Raw genomic sequence first — 20,925 nt, 5'->3', positions numbered from 1 at the left:
TGTTCCTCCACTCCCTCCACCTGCATAGCTCCTCTCCCAGCCAAAATTTCCCGTGTTCTTCCTTTCTGGCAATTGTCAAAAATCCACATGCATCACTTCCCAGCCTATTAAAACCACAGAGCGCGCCCAATCACAGCTCAATGTGGGTCCTGCAGTGGAGGCAACTCCCCCCCTGACCCCACTCTGGAGTTTGCGTGTGACTCTTAGTGGGAGGCCTTGGGAACCATGGTCAGGACAACCTGCCACATGAAGCCCATGTTGTGGTATTTATTCCTGTGTTTCTATACAGAGAAATATAAAAATTTCCTTTTCTTCTTTATACATTTATTATATTGTAAAATTAACCCCAGAAATGGATTTTTCACACAAAATAACCTATAGTCACCCATTGGAATGACCCCTCTATCTCCACCGGTTTAGGAGTTACACAGATTTCAACCTTTCATGGGAAATGTTTCTCTTGCTTATTTTTCTTCAAGCTGACTTTGTATTACATATGCATAATTTTGCTTGTATTTATAATCCCCTATGGGGTTGTAGGTAGCACCCTGTTTCTTTAGGGTAGGTCCCTTTGAGGTTTTGAAACTTGCCTTGACTCGTGACATGTGCTTTCTGTCCGCACTCTCAGTCTGCGCCGCATCAAGCATTATCAACCGTTACTCATTGCCTAAAACCTAATCTCAGAAGTCTATTTGTCTCCCGCTTCTCCAGATCACTTGAGATCATCAACATCAAATCCACTCTTCCGGACCAACTCTCTTCAGTCCAATACTACACTCTTCCATCCTCTCCATTCTGCACACTTTCCTCACACGAGATCAAGACATCAATCACCATCTCTCAACAAGTCTCCAAAAGCTTTAACTTGGACCACCTTTGTAGCTTTCCACTTGGTGAGAAATGCAACTCTGCGTTTCCGGATTTGCTCTACAATCTCATCCGATTCTACTTTGGCTAACTTCTTTCCTCTTTCTCATTAGTTGACCGTCTTCAGATCTTAGCGCTCCTCTTTCTGTTTCTTATACTGTTGTCCCTAACTTCCTAACTGGGTTTGTTCTTTACATTGTTGTCATTCTCTCATGTCATTTCCCACAACTAATCCTCTTTCTCCATCTCTCAGCTCAACTCAACTACTTGTAAAATTCCTCATTATTCAGTTGTTCTTCTACAGATAGTTATCTATCTCAGGGTTTGTTATTTATCTATTGTCTTATCTTCTCTATCTTTCTTGAATAGTTCCTGTCTCACATTGTTGCTCTTTTAGTTTTTGGTCTTACTTTCTTAGAAATCAAGTCTTAGGTTCTTTATGAGGCTGTGCTCCTGTCAAACTATACATTGTAGGGATGTACCCCATTAGCTATTTTGCCCACCAAATCCTGTTCCCCTGGAGCTGAAATCCCTCACCCACAGGTATAAAAGGAGGCCTCTCTCCAGATATTTGTTCCTCATGCTGGAATTCCCCCCACATCACACTGAATTATATACTACCTACAATTTCATTTTATTACCCTTACACAGAAGGACGAATCATTGGTGGCGCGCCCGGCGGGCGTCACAGCCTCAAAGCGCCACTTGTGCGCCCCCAAAACGCCACACTTGCACGCCAACAGTTAGTGCTCCCTGAACGCCCCCAGGGCTACCCAGGGTCGCCCATGGGTCCGGTGGCGACACTGGTACGCCCCGGAGACCGGTGCCAGCCTGGGGGCGACCTGGTCGTTGCCCTGGCGACGGTTGGGCTGTTGCACACTCGGGGCCCTACAGTTAGCGCTCCCTGAACGCACCCAGGGCTGCCCAGGCTCGCCCCCGGGGCCGGTGGCGAAACTGGTACGCCCTTGGTACGCCTCGGAGACCGTTGCCGGCCTGGAGGCGACCTGGTCGCTGCCCCGGCGGCGGTTGGGCCGTTGCGCCCTCGGGGCCCTGCAAACCGCTGAAGGGCCCCAAGGGATTTCCACCCCCCACAGCCTCATGTACGCCCTAACAATTGCCTTGTGACCACTGCGAGTCAACAACACAGCCTTGATGGTTGCCAAGGCCTCTTCACATTGTTTTTTTTTTCTTGTTTTTTTCTTACAACCACCTCAAAAGATGCTCTGCCATGTGAGAGCCCGAGAAAACAACTTTTTTTGACTTGTCATGATTTTGTCCCAAAAGTGTTGCAAAACACATGGAAGTCTGCTATGAAAACTCAAATCACTGTGTTGCTTCATCGAAGTAGCTGTGTAGTGCAGCTGTCAGGAGGGGCCTCTTGATTTGTTTGGACCACCGACTGGGCATTTTGAGCGCTGCAATAGTCAAATTTTTGGTTTGGCTAGCCTTGGGGCTACCTCTTGGCCCAGCAGAGCTGGCTTTGGGTGGCATCACAGTTGCACCCCTCAAAGTGAGAAACACATCATGGGCAACCCGGCGGGGCGCTCCTGGGACCATTAGACTCGCCCCATCAGTGCACCTTGGGGGCAGCAAGTTACGAAGCGCCCTGAGGGCGTTCCATGCCCGCAGGTCCCCGGAACGCCCCAGAAGCCGCCCCCGGGGTGTTGGGTTCAACCGCTGTGTACAAGTGCAATAAAAAGTCTAACACATTTTTCTTTTCATCAATATAACATGTGCCTAGTGCCAGTACCCTGTCCTTGGTTCCAATCCTGGTTGAAGCATAGTTCTCCCTCACCTGAGCCAACCTGGGTTCCATTCCCGCTCTTGTCATTGATAAGAATACCTCACCCAATCTCAGTTCAATTCCCCCTCTTAACATCTTCATCACCAACACTCATTAGTACTCTATACTCTATACACATATTAATCAGACAACTTCATCCTGAACCGACCAATCCTATTGTGTGATTAAAACTTGCCAAGCTTACCTTGGTGGCTCTTGTTATCTAGTAGTTAGAAGTGCAGAGCTTGCAAATCCACCATCCCCTTCTCCATTCAGAAAAAGGGGTTCACAACCACTTTTGAGTCTTACAAAATGGGGGGCCTGCGGTTGGAGAACTGCACACATTGGTGTTCTGTGGGTGCCATGGTTGGGTCCGGTCAGCGGTTAGATAATGGCCCGGCAAAAAATGCCTTGCCACCGGGATCAAACCCAGTACATCACTGCGCTTGGAGGAGGGAGGAGCTTAGGGATGGCACTTTGCACGCGGGTACCCAGACGGGTGCGGGTACCCAGACGGGTGCGGGTACCCGGACAGAATTTCAGTAAAATCAGACACCAGCACCTGCACCCACACCCGCGCAGCGGTGTGGTGGCCCCTCTCGTGGCCAGCTAGCCAGGAGCATCACCGCCGCCAGGATGATCATCAAGACTCAACTCCCATCAAGATTTCACTCTCAAGACATCAAGATCCTCAAGACCCTCAAAACCCTCTCCCCATCTCTCCTCATCTTCCACCCTTTCTTTTTCACACTCCTTTATTCTATACTCCTTTCCCCTTTTCCTTTTTTCATCCTTCTGTCTCACCTTTTTCTTCTCTCTTTCCCAGCCCCCTTCAGTTTTCTTGGTCCTAAAACAGCATCTGCTGTGGATTTATCCTGTGTTTTGTTTGTGATTTCCATTTCATCTTATTCTTCCTCTCTGGTCCTGGTTGTTCTCTTTCTTTTTCATCTTTCTGCTTCCTCCTTTCTTTTGTGTTGTGTTTTCTTTGTTCTTTGTTCTCTTCTTTCTTTCTCTCTGCTGTTTTGTTGTGTGTGTGTGTGTGCGCGCGTAGCGCGCGGAGGATGTGATGAAATGCATGTGACATGTCACCCGGAGTCCAAGTTCAGCTCGAACTTGGATGATGGGTGGCCATGGCATTCTGATCCCCAGAATACGGACCATCAAGAGTATATCAATCATATCTTCAGAGTTCAAACCTTTGAGCTCAGCTCGCCAATCTTTCTTCATCTAGAGTTTTGTGATCCCTTTCCTTCCCTTCTTTAAGATCACCTCTCATCCCTTCAACAACAAAACAACCGCCGCCAAGGACCCGAAACCCCGGCGAACCTCTCAAAACCACCCCTCAACCACACAGCTATCCCAATCCTTTTTCTGCGCTCATCCTTACGGACCACTGACCTTGAGGGCAGCCTAAACAGCACCCATTCCCCTCACACGACTGCCACCGCCTAGCACGGACAGGAGTCCCTCAGCGGGTACCCGGGTGCAAGTGGCCAGTACTGGGGTGCAATTGGTAGAGATGGTTGATTTGAATCCGGATACCCACTCATGTTTGGGTATCTGAGGCAGGGTTTTCCCAATTCCTGGCATCCGCATCCGCTGGCGGATGCCTCTGTGTGTGAGCGGATACCCGCCACTCAAAAGGCGACCCTAGTGGTGGCGCCTGTCCTGTCCGTTTGCGTGGGATGCTGTGTTTTGTCCTGTATGTTTGCACGCAAATGGACAGGATGCTGTGTTTTGTCCTGTCTATAATTTGTGTGCAAACAGACAGGACACCGTGTTTTGTCCTGTCCGTATGGCGGACAAGACAGCCCCAAAAAGTACTCCTTCCTGTCCGTTTGCACACAAACAGACAGGACAAAACATTGGTGTCCTGTCCGTTTGCATGCAAACGGACAGGACACCAATCTTTTGTGCTGTCCGTTTGAGATCAATGGGGGTGACAAGATCAATGAGGAGCTCAATGGGGTGGTGGATGTGCACGCTCACGGATCCATATGCATGTGTAGCCCTTCACATGCATATTACTTGGTCAGATAGGCAGGTACATGCGCAGGTACCCGGGTATTGAATTTTTGGCTAGCCCTGACACCCGCACCCGCACCCGGTATCTGCTGGCGGGTGGGGTACCTGCGCCAGCCACAGCTACCCGCCGATGGATACTGGGTACCCGCCAACGGATACCGGGTACCCGCAGCCATCCCTAGAGGAGCTACCAGCCTTGCCAACTGGGGCACCACACATTTCTATGTTGGGCCCGCGGTTTACCATACCATAACCACCATTTCTCTAAATTTTGTCAGATGAAGTCTTTGGATTTGGACCAAGACTCATCCCTTTTATTTTTATTTTTGTAATTTCTCACTTATGTAGCCTTTCTCCAAACATGGAAAGAGGCTCAGAAAATGTGTTTTTTGAAAAAATAAAAAACTCATTTCTTGGTTGGCCTAATGCGGGCTCAACCAGAGTGCAACATTGGTGTGCTGCTCAGCGCAAGCCATGATTGGCTTGGTCCACCCACTGAATGAAGCTTGTTGGGCTCTTGTCATGCCCAACCAGCTTCCCCTGTGGGCATTCTGATCAGAGATCTTTGACACAATCTGATCCTGCGGTCAAACTCTTGGTGGGAAGGTTGGCCCCCACCCGGCCCAACCTTTTGCCGACTGCAACATTGGGCCATCATCAACCCAAGCCCAAATTTGAGTGGTGTGTCCCTCTCTGACACCTGTTCTTCCACACCCTCTGACTAGCCTCCAACCCCAGTCTCTACCTGGCACTTCCACCCCAACACCATCCGCTTCCGCTGCCCCAGTTCACCTGGTGCCAATCCACACTATTCAGTCCTCCCAAAATACCAGCCAAAGTCCTACTCCAACTGCTCCGCCAAGTCCACTCGTCTGAAGTGTGGCTCAAACCCTGGTTCCCTTGCACCCATGTTGCGTCCCTGTTCCTGCAGCTTACTCCATTTGCTGACTTTCCACATGCTTTTTCAAGTGGTACATTCGAGGTTTCCCTCATTCTACATATGGGACACACAAGCAGGCCTGCTTATTTTCTTTTTTGGATATGCAGACTGAGCATTTGCTCAGCCGCCCGTGTGTGCTGAAGTAAGCAGACATTCCACACCACTTGCCTATATAAACCACCACAGTGCTTTGCGCCAGGCCAGGCTGTATCAGGGCCCTCCAAACCAAGGGAATTGTGTGAAGTTGGGTGGGAGGGTCAGCCCAACCCCAATTTTCATGTTGAGCCACAGTCAGCCACGCTCTGTGTGTGAATATTCAAGTGCCGCGCGCTCAGAAAAGGCAAAGAGGGCCCGGTGATAAACCTAACCCAAATAGGAAGTTTGGTCAGTGACCACTTCTCCCAGACTATGCATATGCATATTGTCCCAGGCAGATGAATAGGCTTTGGCTGACATCCTTGCTCCCCCTTAGCCACGTCAGCAATTGACGCAGAGCCCCATCAGATCAAGCAGAGCAAGCAACCGCACAGGTAAGCATTGCAAACTGATCCCAGCATTGCAAAGGATAGCAGACTGATTGATACTCTTCTGTCAACAGTACCAGTAACCTCCAAGCACGCCTAGGCCCAATTGGCTCCAGCCTCAGAGGATAAATAACTCCAGCGTTTTCAGGCAGTGAGTGTCTCCTCTGTAGAGCCCCATCTTAAGATAGACGGAACGCTGATGTGTACTGCTGATTGACCACAGACACCAGTGTTACAAGCCGTCTATCCGAGCACATCCGCAAGCATTGAGATATCTGACTCAATAGCCCAGGATGTAAGCACTTTGTTTGAACTGTCAAGTGCAGACTTCAGATACTGATAGGAACATCAGTATCTGAAGAATAACAGGTTTTATTACTGTAACTAGAACCAAAACTAAGACAAGAAAATAAAGTAAGTTGAAAGGCTGAGGAAGCAAGATTTTTGGATAAGAGAAGCATACCGCATGGTGGAGTGAATTTATAAGGAATCAGAACACAAAGACTAAAGAAGACAAGGTCAAAGAGAGTGATGTAATAGACACTGTGAAGGGGACAAGAGTAAGCAAGTCAATGATCAATTTTCAGGGAGTGAGGAGAGTCTTGATGATTGAGATTGTTTGGTTTTCTCACCAAATTGGATGTATCCAACTGATGTATTGAAGGGAAAGGTTAGGAGCGACAAGGATGATTGAAGTGGCAATCGGAGATTTATCAGTTAAGCGTTGAGTCCAAGATTGAATGAGGAGCAATATGAGGGAGAGAAGGTATAGAAGAAGGGAAGAGAAGAAGCAAAGACGGATGGAGACTTTGAAGATCGAAATGGTTGAAGCGGGTGAAGCTGGCAGTTTTTTCAGTGATTTTGAGTTGGGAGTACGAGGCACTTGGACTGCTGAGGAATCGGTTGAGGTCAATGAGAGAGACGGCTTATATAGACGTAGTCGGATGGCCAACTTGTGGTTGCGATGGGATGGCCAACTTGTGGTTGCGATGGGATGGCCAACTTGTGGTTGTGATGTTGATGAGACGTGTGAGAGGAGATCGAGTTGTTTGAGGATGTTTTGCGAAGTGGTTGTTGACATTGAGATGTTTCAGGAGGTGGTTGAGAAGTATTAGGTGGGATGAGAACAAAGAGAAGGGATAGTGAGTGTAGGATTGGGAGCAGGGGATGAATGGGAGCGAGTGCAGGACCTGCGCCACATGATGAAATTCCAACAGTATCCCAGCTTTTTCTCATTGCCACTTTATCTTGAATTATCTCTATCATCTTCATCCTGCGGACTCTGATCCGCTCTTAGGTACAACTCAATCTATCTCTTATCTCTATAATTGTAATTACAGATAAGATAACTAATTAGTAATAATAACTCTTAGTTGTCCAAAATCTCTTACTGTGGTGTAATCATCCTTCCACAATCCTCAAACACCACCCACACCATGCTTGCTGTCCTCAGCTCCATCATGATGATCTAGCCTATTATCCTATTCCAGGTATTACCCAGTATAGGATTTTATTCTTTTTTTTCTTTATACTACTCAGTGGTCCATGCTGCAACCTGCTCTGCACCTGATCTGTGGTGTTCCTGGCTGCACTTCTAAAGCTCCTGCCTGTTATGTTGGTGGGGCTCTATTCTATGATTGCAGCCCAGCTGACATGAATTCAGCAAGCCAAGGGACACACACAAAGTACAATTAAAATCATTCAAATGTTGCAAAATGACTACTCACACTACAAGAAAAACTCTGGAAACTTTTAGCAGTTGAGATGCAGAAGCTCAAAGGGAGCTTGAGGTATGCCACATGTCAACTGCTGGCAGTTTGTAGAGTTTTTCTTGCAGTGTCAATATTTTTGATCTTATGAACCCATGCACTACAATTTCTACTAGATGCCACAACTATATCTTATGACACAAATCCTGTTTTTCCTGGGGTTTATATCATTGAGGCCCTCTTACAATGGTGCACCTGGGAATAATGCAAGCAGAACAGGCTGTGAGGATGAGGGTTCTGTAGTTGATGGAGTTGCAGAAGAAGACAAAGGCGCTGGGAGTCTATAGTAGATTGTAGGTACCAAAGGTAGGGGGTCTGGAAGTGGTTCAGTTGCTGAGAGATACACAAGCCTGCATGTGAATGCACAATGGCAGGTCCCTCTTTCTACTTGGTGAACATTCCTCCTTATGAAAATGGAGCATGTGAACTTGTGACCCTTCTTGCACTTGTGCATCCTCTTGGTACGTAGTTCTTCACAGGGTTCATTGTGTCAACACTATCAGGTTGTAGTTTGGGTTTCCCTCATGCAGCCTGAATAGTGTTGGGCAACAATTCGCAATCTTCCCCGGACCAAGCACACGCAAACTTAGCACAAGTCCCTCGCCTGCCGGGGGGCAGGGGCGCGAAGCGCCTCGCACGAAGTGCGACCTCCCGTCTCTGTGAGACAGAGACCCTGCGGGGCTGCCCCTTCGGGGCTCTCACAGTGAGGCTTTGTTAAGCTCGAAGCACACGAGGTTGGGCTCGCGCGGCAGACGTCCGACAGGAGGAAGGTCAGCACGACGGCGCAGAGGGTGAGGGGGAGTTTCATCTTGAGACGTTTGGGACGAAGAAGTGGATGCGAGGGGAGTTGAACTGGTGACAGCTTGGTTGGTGTGTGGTGGTGGCCGAGGTAAGTGTCCAGAATGTTCGACGTTAACCGTTGTCCTACTTGAGGATATTCAGCGGTCTGACTTGTCGCACTATCAGGGTGCTGCGTACCAGCCACGCGGAGGGTGACGGTGGCCGAAATTGACGCAAGGTGACCCGGGGAGCGAGCTCCATCGCCAGCTGCCCGCCTGCCAGCTGAGCGAGGAGCTTGACGGCGTACCCGCTTGCCGCGGATGAATCCTGCTCGTCACAACTGGCACGCACACAGCCTACGGGCAGGATTCTTCTTCTGCTCGGCGGGGATGACCCCTCCCGATCGCTTGGAGGATACACATATACAGGGATGGACCGGCCCACCCAGCGATGAAGGGCTGGGCGCGGCAGCAACCAGGGCTGAGGACCATTTCTTTGCGACCACGGGGCCATCTTGTAGCCTTCAAGCCCGAAACTTTCGACAGGGGAGGCCAGCCGAGCAGCCGATGGTTTCCGTTGCCCACGCCGTTGATCTAAATCTCGGCTCTTTTCTCACCCTGCGCAAGCGCTATTGATTTGACCATGGGCATGATTGCGGTTTTGATTATTTAGCCCGACGTCCTCCTGAAGGCTGAAGCTGCACCAAGAGATAAGTTGTATGCAACATAATTTAATAAATATCAATGATTAGATAATATTTCAGATAATGTTTCCCAGTTTGCGATCTGTACAGAGATGTTGAAGAGGGGGGCGATGATCATAGTGCCAGGCCAGATAACTCTGTTGGGGCCACGAGGTGGAGAGCTCTGGATGATGGTGAGTGTTGTGTTTCGATGATGGGCTCCTATGTAGGCTACTTTAGCCGGTCGGGCGCGTCAGTTAGGCTGGAAAATCCTCAGCCGACGCGCGTCTGTCACGCGACAAGCACGGCTGCTCGGTCGTCCCCCGCTGGCCGCTGCGAGGGGAAAGTCAGCCTGGGCCTTGTCGGAGAAGATTAGTATCCTGCCCAGATAAGAGGCTGAGTTGAGCCGAAACGCGTCCCACGAAGAACGATCAACGACCTGCTGCTACGAATCCTGCCCACGATCGACTGCTTTGTTTCTGCTTGTCTTGCTCTCTGACTCTTCAACGACCCCCTCCGAGTACATATCCCTCTCAGCAGAGTAGACTATATCCTCCACCAACCCACCGTCGCAGCGATGGCTCCCGTCGTCTCCTTCGCTATCATCTGGCTCGCGAGACATCATTAACCAGAATCCGACGACACCGAGTATTTTCACCCGTTCTCTCTCGCCCAACATCTACATCCCGTCTACCACCCCGCCGGCCGCCCCATTCAGTCAGTCTCACGGCCATTCAGTAAGCCCCGGCTCAGCAGAGCTCGGGAATCCTTAGACACTCTGCCAGCATTCGCAGCCAGCTGAAATCATCGCAAGCACAGAATAAATAAATACATAAATATATCTATTCTGGAGAATCGGATACAAGCTATTTAACCAAAAACTTTTCAGTCCACCCTCCTCCCGAACTCCCCCCAGTCCTAAACGATTTCAGGCTCTCAACCTTGTAGGAGGATAGCGATCGGGTCATCATCATCTGGCTCCTTCTTCTGACTTCCTGGGCTCGTCTCTGCGCTTTCACTCCAGGAATTGTTCATTCATTCTCCTTCAAGATCTTCGTTTCTACCTACACTTTCTGTTCTTCTGCGCCAATTCCTACCGAGCATGACTACCCGATCAACCAAGATGATTCCAATGGGGGCTGCAAGCAACAACCCCACGGCAACCGCAAGCCCAAACCATCCCACACCAACGAAACGGAAGCGATCTCAACTAGATCTTACGACCACTGCCACCCCAGCCCCGACAAGCTGGTTGGGCATTGCTTTCCAGCTACCCTCAGTCATAAAGAAGGAAATCAACGACTTTGTCAAGGCTGTCAGGGGTGGATCAGCCACTCAGACTCATGATAGTAATAACCCCTCAGGTAATACTAAGACTGATAATAATAACAGCAATAATAACCCACCATCGAATCCTAAGAACGAATCAACTCGCACCAGGCGCTACCTCAAACGCTCCAGTCGACCAACAACCGCCACCAACCCTCGCCACCCCCAACGCTGCTCCCCTGCCCGGACCCGGAAGACACCTGAACAAGAAGAAGACCGCCCACCTCGGCTCCCATCACCCCACTTCTCCGATTTCGACCTGCCATCACCCAACAAGAAACTGAGGCGAGCAGAGAAGCTCTCCAGCATGACCCTCAATGATGAGTCAGGCAACCAGGCTCGGAACGACCAGATCACTCAACTCCAGCAGCAACAGCATGCACAGTTGATGAGCCTCGGCCAACCAATCGCCCCGCAAACTGATGAGCCGGCCAACATAAACCATTCACCTCCAACACGTAAGTTTTTTTTTTCTCCTCTTCCTTCCATTTCGTCTCCACCACCACCAGCTGTTTGGTTGTGGCAAGAGAACTTTGCGCAGATCTTCTCGATCAACTTCGGGGCTTCTATCCCATACAGCCTCAGCTGTTTTTTTCCCCTTTCGGCTGTCAACTTCCCGATTCATTCTTTCCTGAGAATCCGATCCGATCCGGATGCAGCGCAGGCCTTCCCCCAGGGTGCATTGTCCCTGCATTATCCTTTCAAGCCGCGTATGCCGAGTCATCCGCAATGCCGGAACGCCTCCGGCCATCCTCCAGCTGGACTCTGGAGTGTGACTGTTGCCCGAAGCCACGTCCTGTGCTCAACCGGCCAGGATCGCTTGCCATTTCTTCCACCCATCCGCACCATAATACCTGTCGATCATATGCCGCGCAATTCCGGCGCCGCTGTCAGCCATATTTCTCAGGCTGCCGCAGGGCATATAATCGCACCAGTGTGATTCGGTGTCCTCATTGGTGTTCGAATGTGGCGCTGCGACCCGCTCACCGCCCGGCTTTGAACATAGCCTACCCATCATCGACCATCACGGACGGATGCTTCCCAGTCGTCAATCATCAAAGAGGCTTGTTTTCTCCGCTTCAAGCCTAGACTCCAACGCCAAGCAGTACAAGGTCACCGTTGACCATGTTACATTGTGATATGCTCTTTGGCCATCTCCTTGTTCACTGGTCCTGGAACAAGTCTTCCCGCGACTGGCAACATCCTTCTCATTTCGGAAAGGGGATTGTCGTCATTTGTCTGCAAGAGTTGACCAAAAGATAACCTTCTTGTCGGAAGAAGTCCACAGCCAGTTGCTGGTTGAACGCTATTCTTATGCTCTTGTTCTGTTACCTTGTTCTCCCACAACTTGCACCCTAGCTGACCAAAATGTCTTATTCTTCAATACTGCAATTACTCTACCCGCAACAAGCGTTACCTCATAGCGGATCACGCGAACATCTTTCTTCCAGCAGTGCAGACGACTTGTCAAAATCCCAAGATGGCCCGGCAGTTGTCCAACAATCTCACGAGCAGTATGGCCATGATGATGCTGAAGTGGAGGAGATTCTCTCCCACCGCGCTCAGCACGCCGCCACTCCTATATTTGTGCAGTCTTCTGGTCATCCAGCAGGATCCAACTCCGTCCTCTTCCCAGACTCACGACACATGCGAGCTCACGATAGCCCTGGCTCCTCGGTAAACGCTGATGTTGTAAGTCGCTTGATCATGGAAGAATGTCACCATAGTCCTAAGACTGATAAATTGAACGTTCTATCTATCTAGTCCTCCTCGACGTGGCAGGCTTCCTCGTCGTTTTCCACCAACAGCGGTTCCAATTTGAACCGGGGCTTTTCCAACCATACTTCCCTAACATCCAACACCTCCGTCGACTTGAACGCACTCCAAGACCTCAAAAACCACAGTATTCACTCCTCACGTCTTAACAGCGGGTGCAGCATGCCTTCTCCTCGGATCCGGCACACCAAGATACTGGGCTCCCCGCGCAGTTCATCGCGGATGAACACCCTTAGCGCCTCCAGTTTCTCTTCGGTTGGAAGTATCATCAACACCGGCCTCAGCACCCATCGCAGCTTTGGCTATCAACTTGCTGGAGCCTATGAGCGCACATCGGGAAGGATTGTCACCAGCAGCTTGAACAATCTTGCTCCGACATTACATCCTTCCACCTCAGACAACGAGCGGGAATTTCTGACCAGTGATTCCGACAACTACAATGACGAGCCGGCCGATATTCAAATTGGTCGTCGTATCATATCTCAACGTCCTGCCCCTGTTTCTCGTCGCAAAGTTCCTCTAGCCGAGATAATTGGCAGACCACTCGATACCTCACCCTCGTTGTCTTCTTTGCAATCACATCTCGACACCTTTCGCGAGACCAATGAACTCAATCCTTCGCCTTCTATTGCTAGTATCGCAAGTGCATTCACTGGATGTCCCGTTGCTCCCAGGAATCAGCCTGCATTCCCTGTCAAATCCCAATCCACCAACGAAAAAAGCAAGGCGCAAACAGCTCAGGCTGAAAACGACACCGCTGAAGAATCCAGCTTTTCTGTTACCAACACATCCTCTTCCTTGAATACGCTGCGTAGCCAGATGAGCAATACCATGCATTCTTGCAACAGTCCCTCGTCTGACTCGGCTACAAAAGACATGAGCAAATCTCTCCCGAGCCCTCGTGACACTCGCCACCAAGACATAATTGTGGAAGTGGATGAAGATGCCGACAATTCTTATGAATTCTTAGAGCGAGAAGAAGCACAAGGGCTTGCGTTCGAAACACCCAATCGAAAACGTAAAAGACTCTTACATCGCAGCGATTTGATTCATTTCCGCAGACCTGGTCTCGCGGCCATCGACCTAGCGGCCAGCAAACTGGTCGATTTACATCCAGGCCAATCCCAGCCCAAGCCCAAAACTAAGGTGATGCAGAAGCTTGGCTTGTCTCGGGGTCATCACAAGCGGCACCCAGCAGAGCACGCCCGAAGCCTCACGGATGTCGAAGACAACGAAGAATCGCCGACCAAGAAGATTCGAGTTCTTCAGAGCGAAATTAATCGACTTCGCCAGGAACTTGAAAACGAGAAGACGAAATCCGCCCAAAGAAACTCGATGTATATGTCACTCGATCGAGCCGATAGGCGTGCTAGCCAATCCATTGAAAGTCCCCATGTGACCTTCTCCCCGCGCTCCCCATTGTTTGTCTCATCACCAGTGTCTTCGTCTCGCGCTTCATCTCGCCCCTGCCAGCTGCTCAGCCCGTCCCGAGGTCTACCAAACAGCAAACGCAACAGTGGCATGACCGACTCACCAGTGGTGGTCAAAAGACCATGCGATGGTGCCACTGTTGGAGGGTCTCCCTTCATCGTGTCTCGCGTATTTGGCCAGGGTCCTGACGTCGTCGGCGAGTCCACGCCAGCTCAAGCGGAGAAGTGGCTTCAGAAGAAGAAAGCTACTTCTGGAACACAGGGTGGTATGCGACGCGACTTGTTCGGAGCCAAGTCCTCCAAAGCTGCTCAAAGCTCATCTGGATCTGCTGCCGGGCGTCCAAGTAAGCACTTCACATACTCACATCCTCACATCATTTCGGAAGGTACTCATTCCCTTTTTCCCCGCATCCAGCAAGTGCCAACTCTAACGCCAGCTCAGGTTGGAATCGCGATCAGGAACTAGAAGCTGATTTATTCAGTTCTCCCAGGGCAAAAACCTTGAAGAAGCTCAATCGGAACTCTAAGAACGGACTGAGCGCGGTAGGTCACTGTTGACATTAGGCTCTCAGTCACACTTCTTTCTAACAAGCTTCATGTGCTCATTCATGTGCTCATTTAAAGATGCAGCCACGTTCAAACATTCGCAACATGTTTAGGAATTCAATCAACGACTTTCATCGACACGGCGGACCAAGCAGCAGCAGTAGACCTTCTACAGCTGGTGCTCAGCCACCGGACATGGCTACCTTTTTGAACGAATTGAAGGCTTCTGGCCGAAGTAAGCTTCGAAAGACCCCTGGAAGTGCCAAGTACTACAACATGCACCGCTCTATTGGCAGGTAGGTTTACGACTTTTGTCCCATTTGTCCGTCCACCTCGTCAGGATCACTCACTCAACTCGTCGTCTGTTCCAGCCCAAAATCTAATCCCCGTAAGTATCTTGACCCCATGGCGAGACGAAGCGTAGATTGTCATAATGCCAACCTCTTAAGTATGTCCAGTTTTTTGCTTTCCCTGTCGTTTATACCTGCGCCATCCCGCTTACACCCCGTCGTTTTGCCCTACGTCAGGTTCAGTGCTCCAGAACTACCCTCCTAATTCACAGCGCCATCCAAAACCTCTTGATGGCTCCAGCTCTTCTCGAGGAACCGCATCTAGTGCCAACACACACGACGCCGACAGCCCGAACACCCCCACTGCCTCGAAACATCAATCACAAACATCGCAGCAATGTAGATCTCCTCTGTCGCGCAAGGTTTACCCTAGTGGGAACCCAACAAAGTCGCATGAGACTGCGCACAGTGACGTTCATGTGGTATTGGGGGAGGCCATCAGCACTCCCAGAAAGAGCAAACGGGCCGGTCACTTGTCTCGCAGCTTGGTTGACCCTCACATGACGCCTCGAGCCAGGGCCTTTGTCAATGTGATCCAGCCCACCTCCCCGATCGAAAGAGAATTCACTATGGATGAACTGATTCAGCAAGTCAAGGAGCTCAAAGATCACCAAACGATTGCAGATGAAGAAGCGGGCGGTCCGCCCGTATCACGAGCAGACAACAAACTCCGAAATCATGACTTGGTCCACGAGATGGGTTTCTGCTCGAGCAACGAAAACAGTCTCGAGATCGGCAGTTTCTCCCAAGCATTCCTGAGTGGTGGGTCCAATCCATCTACTGCATTCGTGAGCCCAGTTACGAACTCTCGTACCGCCTCCCAGGAATCAAATCGCCCACGAAGCAGTCCGATGTTGAAAAGCTTGACCCCCGGCCGACCGAAGCCGAAGACGTCGCCCACCAAGGGCTCGAACAACCGATGGTCAAGCCAGAGCACCATCAGGCTCGTCTCGATTCTTAACCACTCGATCGACGGGGGGAATGCTCTCGGTGAGAGCAGCAGCGCGAACCCAGCAGCGAGCGTGCGCGCGAAGCCCAACGAACGAAGAGTGCGAATCCTGGAGGGCCACACCAATCTCAACAAGTCCCGATCGTCGACGGAGGCCGACAGTCGTCGACACAGCATGCCTGTCCATCTGGCCAACCCCACCTCCCTGGCCACCTTCTCCGAAGACGAAAACGAGCAGCCGGAAGACTCCCGCGATCAGCAGCCGCCCCGGTTCAAGGTCGCCCAGCCCTGGGTTGTCCTGAAGCCCGATGCCGACCGTCTGGCGAACGCCGAACCTAACGTCAGACGATGGAGCCTAAGAACCTCCGCTATCATCAGCGCCCATCCCAAAATCGTCTGACCCTTCTCTCCCTCCCTCTCAATACTCCTCGTTTGTTGTACTCGTCGTTCATTTTCGCGTCTGTTTGTTTTGCCTCATCTCCATCGTTGTTTCGTGTTATCCACTCAGTTTTGGGCCTATCCTTCTAAGACCTGCTCCCTTGCCCACTGCTTTCCTGATGCTCCGAGTCCCTGAACATGCCTTCCATTCCCCTCGTCTGCCTTCGTTCCCCTCTCCTTCACATATCCTAATACACATAATACATAATACAGCCATATACACATGCTACTCGCCTACGACATCAAGCTCATGTGTCCTTCTTTTCTCTCTACCTTATTGGCAACATTTTTTCAATCGTGTTTCTTACCTTTTCTTAACAAAAACTCACTTGATGCATGTCGCTCCACAGCTTGTTTTCTTCACTTTTTATGGTCACTCATTTTTGTTGAACTCCCGTTTTTCTTTCCTTTTCTCAGCCGCTTAATTGAAACAATAAGATCCCCCGATACATACATCCCTACTTGTTCTCAACTTTATATAATTCCTTTTCCTTCATTCTATTGGGTTATAGCTGTGTCCCTCTCTTTACATGTATCTGCCTGCCTCACATGGCCGCAATTCGAGTAATCAAATAATACCTGCTCTTGTTAATCACATGCCATGTAATGCTCACTACGCTGCGTTATGCCACTTTCAAGCTGGTCTTTTCCACTTAAAGTGACACGGCTCAGTGTAGCGCTGGCGTGGCGCGACTACCCGCACGCTAACAATCTCGACCATGGGCCGCTACGCTACGTACTTGAGCGCTACGGGTTAGTGTAGTGCTGGTTTTTTTTTTTGGCCAGTGGAGGACTTCCGTCGCCTAAAAAGCTTGATGTAGAGGAGGGCGCTAAACCTTGTTTGCTAAAACTCAATATCAATTGATTTTCACCAGCCAGTAAAGGTTTGGCCTGTCCCCTAGATTAAGCATTTTGGCCAACGGGAAGTCCTCCAGTAATTTGCAGTGTGAGCAGGTTTTTTGGCCGCCAAAAGAGGTGGCGTAGCTTTTATTTCTGCTCTAACGCTAAAAGAAGTGTTAGCACAGAAACAAAATCTGCTACGCTAACGGTTAGATTGACCGCTGACAGATTTTTTCCCTCCCGGTGGCGTAGCGGAATAAATTCTCTGCTGGTGTCTGGCCCATCATTGACACTATGGCCGCAGCGGAGCACGCCGAGACCGCTACGCAAGTGCGGAACGTAGCGTAGTTTAGCATAGTGGCCCGCTGTTGCACATACACGCCGGGGGTACTTCTTACCGCGCGGCCGTGTGGATACAACGGGTCGCACCAGATTGGTGAAACCAACGTGGATTTCGCCGTGCCCCCCGTGATTGTGGGCACCCCGTCGAAAATGCACAGGGGTGTCAAATCCTCATCACTCTGATGAGAAAACATCGATGGGCTCCACGCGAGTAGATTTAATCCCGGTGGAGTCTGTGGGAGCCAATGTTGTGTGCTGTCGAAACCACACACTGAAATACTTTCTATGAGGTTTCCACGGCTCTGTGCCTCCGGTCAGTCAGAGAGCCTGTTGAAGTTTTGCCTTCTTGGAAGAGCAGACCTTCAAGACCTTCACCACCGCTAAAACTTTCACATCACGCCCGTGATGACCGACCAACGCTCCGCTCCCACAGACCTGCAAACACAATCGCCACGCGTCGAGTCCGACCACCCCTCCTCTTTACAAACGGTCGGATTGGCCCGAGGTTCCGATGAGGCCCCAGATTCCGATGATGCGGGGAGGGAGACCGTCTCCCGAGGTCCCAACTCCTCCATCCCCATTTGAATCCAATACAGCCTCTATGCAATGGTACAGAAGGGCGGCCAAGGTCCCGTGACACGCACGCGGATCTCCTCGTCCGAAGGTTGCATCCCACCATTGGAACTGCACCTGACAGACATGATGTTCTCCACATTCAAGTCACATGTCAAGGAGCACCTGCGGACCGAGTCGGAGCATGTCTACCCCATCGACCTTGTGGTGGGACAAGCAGAGCGATACAATGCGGTGTATTGGTCTTGGATTATACTCGAGTCGGCGGACTATAATCACCTCACCCCTGGTTCAATCATCCAACTCGAGTTTTCTTTCAATGAACCCAACGGCGTGTTTGACAAGTTTGTCAGCACCGCGGAGAACTCATCCCCTGATGCGAGGGTTTCAATTTTCATTGAGATGCCAGAGGACATCTGCTCCTTTGAGCCCACCGCTTTATTAACCATGGTTGTAAGTTGAATTCCTTAGTTATGCTTGTCTCTCCTGTCCGCTGACCATGGAATTCTTCATTTGTGTGCACAGGATTATTCCGATGCAAACGCTTCTCCCACCTTCCCAGAAGCCTATCAAGCCGGGCAAAGAGTATGTTGGGTTATTATTTCTTCTTTCTGCTTATTCGTACTTCTTGCAGCGCCCAAAGCTGTACTGATCCTGGAATCTGTCTGCACAGGATTATCCCGACCTGCATCCCCATCAAGCCCATTCGACCCAAAAACGATTACTTGCCGCAGATCATCTCCCCCCTCCGAAACGTCGAGAATTCGGGGGAAGCCTAGCTAGTATGTTGGCATTGCCATCATCAATGGAACATTTTCTTTCACTTTGTCACATTCCTCCTGATTATATACCTGTCCAAGATTTCATTTCCAAGCATGATATATTCCACTGGACTGCTTTTGAGGGCACCAGTTGTGAGAAGTTGCAATCACTGGGCCTGAAGTGGGGTCCAGCTCAGTTGATATTGAGAGTTGTGATGAAGGCCACTGCCCTTTGCAAAAATAATGTCTAGTTTTTTTCTTATACATTGCCTCACCAAAGCCAATCAATATTTTTCTCTGTATGATTGGACTGCTCTTATTTCTTGTTTGACTTTATCAAGCATTCAAGATATAAAATTTACATTTCACAACTGGAATGATTCAACGCGCTAAATAAGAATAAAATGGACTGGTGCACTGATTTGCAGTGGTTTCACCTATTTAAAAACTGTATAATACAGGCTAAATCTAGAAGATTTCCCTTTTTTAGAGCAGTGGTGGCTGTTCAGTGGTAAAAACCAACTTGTACAAATTTAATTTATTTTGTAAATCATTGGGGCCTGTTTCCCATATCCTATGATGGCTTATAGAATTCAGGTATCATTGAATATCTTTTTGATTCATACATTTTTATTCCTGGCAGCCCTTTTTTCATCCATTTTTTTTTTGGAAGAGCCAAATGTTTTTTCCAATTCTGGAAGCTGGAGTAGTGCTCTGTCATACTTTTTGAAGCAGCTTGCAAACTTCTCCCGCCAGGCACAATGTGCATCTGAATATTTCTCATCAATCATGCCAATGGGTTTGGGAGCTGGGAATTCCCTCATGTCTGGAAATGTTAGAGCAACAAAATGGCGTATGGTTTCAATTTCGATGAATGCCAACATAATGGGGCGATTGGTATTGGGTCCAACAAAGTCGGGGAAGAATGATTGGCTTTCACGTTTTGAATAAAAAATGACTGGTCTCTGGAATGCATTGGCAATTGGCCTTCCCATTCCTGGCATTCCCATCCAATATTTAACCGCACATGGTTCAGGTGATGGAACATCCAAACTCATTAAATGTTCATCAACTGTATAGAAAGGGTTTGCTTTGGTGTAGAATTCTCTCCTCTTTTTCAATTCCGCCATTAGAGATGACCGTATATGCATGTATTGGCCTTCTCCTATTCCCAAACAGAATGCCACAGCCCTAAACCCACAGTGTCCATCTCCCTGAACATCAAAAACATGTTCCACCGATGGTTGAATTTGCAATGGTAGCTCCCATATGTAATCAATTCTCCTTGGTGGATGAGGCAGGGGTCCATAAATATTGGTGTCTAGTGGGGCTCTCTGACTTGTGGAAGTCTTGGGTGTTGATGATGAGGACTTACACAGTCTTGGGTCAATAAAGTTTGTATTCCTTCCAGTTGGACTGGAAGCAGCTACAGATGATTGTGATATCCTTGGTATTAATGGTGTCTGTGATATGTCTGGCTCAGTTTTAAATGGATGGTGAACATTGGCAGAATAGTACTGCCCCTCATTTGTTATGTTATCCAAGGATTTGTACAATGAAACAGGAGTGTTCGTTGTGGGATTGGATCCTGATTGAGATATACTTTTTTGTCTCTTAGAAGGCCCCGATGGACTGTACTGCATGGGAAAATTGTGTGGATTGGTTATGCTGGGGCTTTGAGGCATGGGATAAGTGGGAGGATTTGATATGCTCATGCTCATTCTTCTTTGGACTGGACTCATGCTCATTCTTCTTTGGACAGGATTGGCAGGGTAATTTGATCCACTAAAGCCAGGTTGTGGGCTATAATACATTTGACTCCCCAGGTAATTTGATCCGTGTTGAATTGGCCCAGTCAATGATGGGGGATCTTGTAATAATGTAACATTTTCTGGAATTTTAATATGAGGGTTACTAGTATTTGGAATAAATTGTCTGGGTTGAGTGGCCCGCAAATTGTTTGGTTTGGGAATATGAGTGACCTGATGAGTGGGGATATGGCATGGTTGTTCTTTGGCGGATATTGTTGGTTTGGCCTGAGATTTGTTCAGCCATTTCTCCATTCCTGATTTGGTGGCATCTTCCCAATTTTGGTTTGTGATAGAGGGGAAAACCAACCTGGATTCAGTCCTGTGATGGATTATTGATCTTAATGAGCAAGCATTAAGTATATATCCATAATTTTTTGTGTGATCATGCTGAAAAACATAATGGGAGCTGA

At 49.4% G+C, this 20,925-nt stretch overlaps 3 protein-coding genes across 3 annotated transcripts; all 3 read left to right on the top strand.

The window, feature by feature from the left end:
• Window positions 1-9,008: 9,008 nt before the first annotated feature.
• PtA15_5A158 (uncharacterized protein) lies at window positions 9,009-10,143 on the top strand (the record flags this gene model as incomplete). Its single annotated transcript, XM_053168890.1, has 2 exons — window positions 9,009-9,275; window positions 9,946-10,143. 2 exons carry the CDS (start codon window positions 9,009-9,011, stop codon window positions 10,141-10,143), a joined length of 465 nt encoding a protein of 154 aa, XP_053020142.1.
• A 329-nt stretch (window positions 10,144-10,472) lies between these two features.
• Window positions 10,473-11,838, top strand: PtA15_5A157 (uncharacterized protein; the record flags this gene model as incomplete). The annotated part of the gene is made up of 4 exons (XM_053168889.1): window positions 10,473-10,685; window positions 10,791-11,157; window positions 11,227-11,635; window positions 11,706-11,838. The coding sequence occupies 4 exons, from the start codon at window positions 10,473-10,475 to the stop codon at window positions 11,836-11,838; spliced, it is 1,122 nt and encodes a 373-aa protein (XP_053020141.1).
• A 229-nt stretch (window positions 11,839-12,067) lies between these two features.
• On the top strand, window positions 12,068-16,150 carry PtA15_5A156 (uncharacterized protein; the record flags this gene model as incomplete). Its single annotated transcript, XM_053168888.1, has 6 exons — window positions 12,068-12,391; window positions 12,464-14,249; window positions 14,321-14,448; window positions 14,530-14,747; window positions 14,823-14,899; window positions 14,979-16,150. 6 exons carry the CDS (start codon window positions 12,068-12,070, stop codon window positions 16,148-16,150), a joined length of 3,705 nt encoding a protein of 1,234 aa, XP_053020140.1.
• Window positions 16,151-20,925: the final 4,775 nt, after the last annotated feature.

This window comes from Puccinia triticina, chromosome 5A (assembly GCF_026914185.1).
Source record: "Puccinia triticina chromosome 5A, complete sequence".
Lineage (NCBI taxonomy): Eukaryota > Fungi > Basidiomycota > Pucciniomycetes > Pucciniales > Pucciniaceae > Puccinia > Puccinia triticina.
This window is presented reverse-complemented; position numbering and strand designations above follow the sequence as displayed.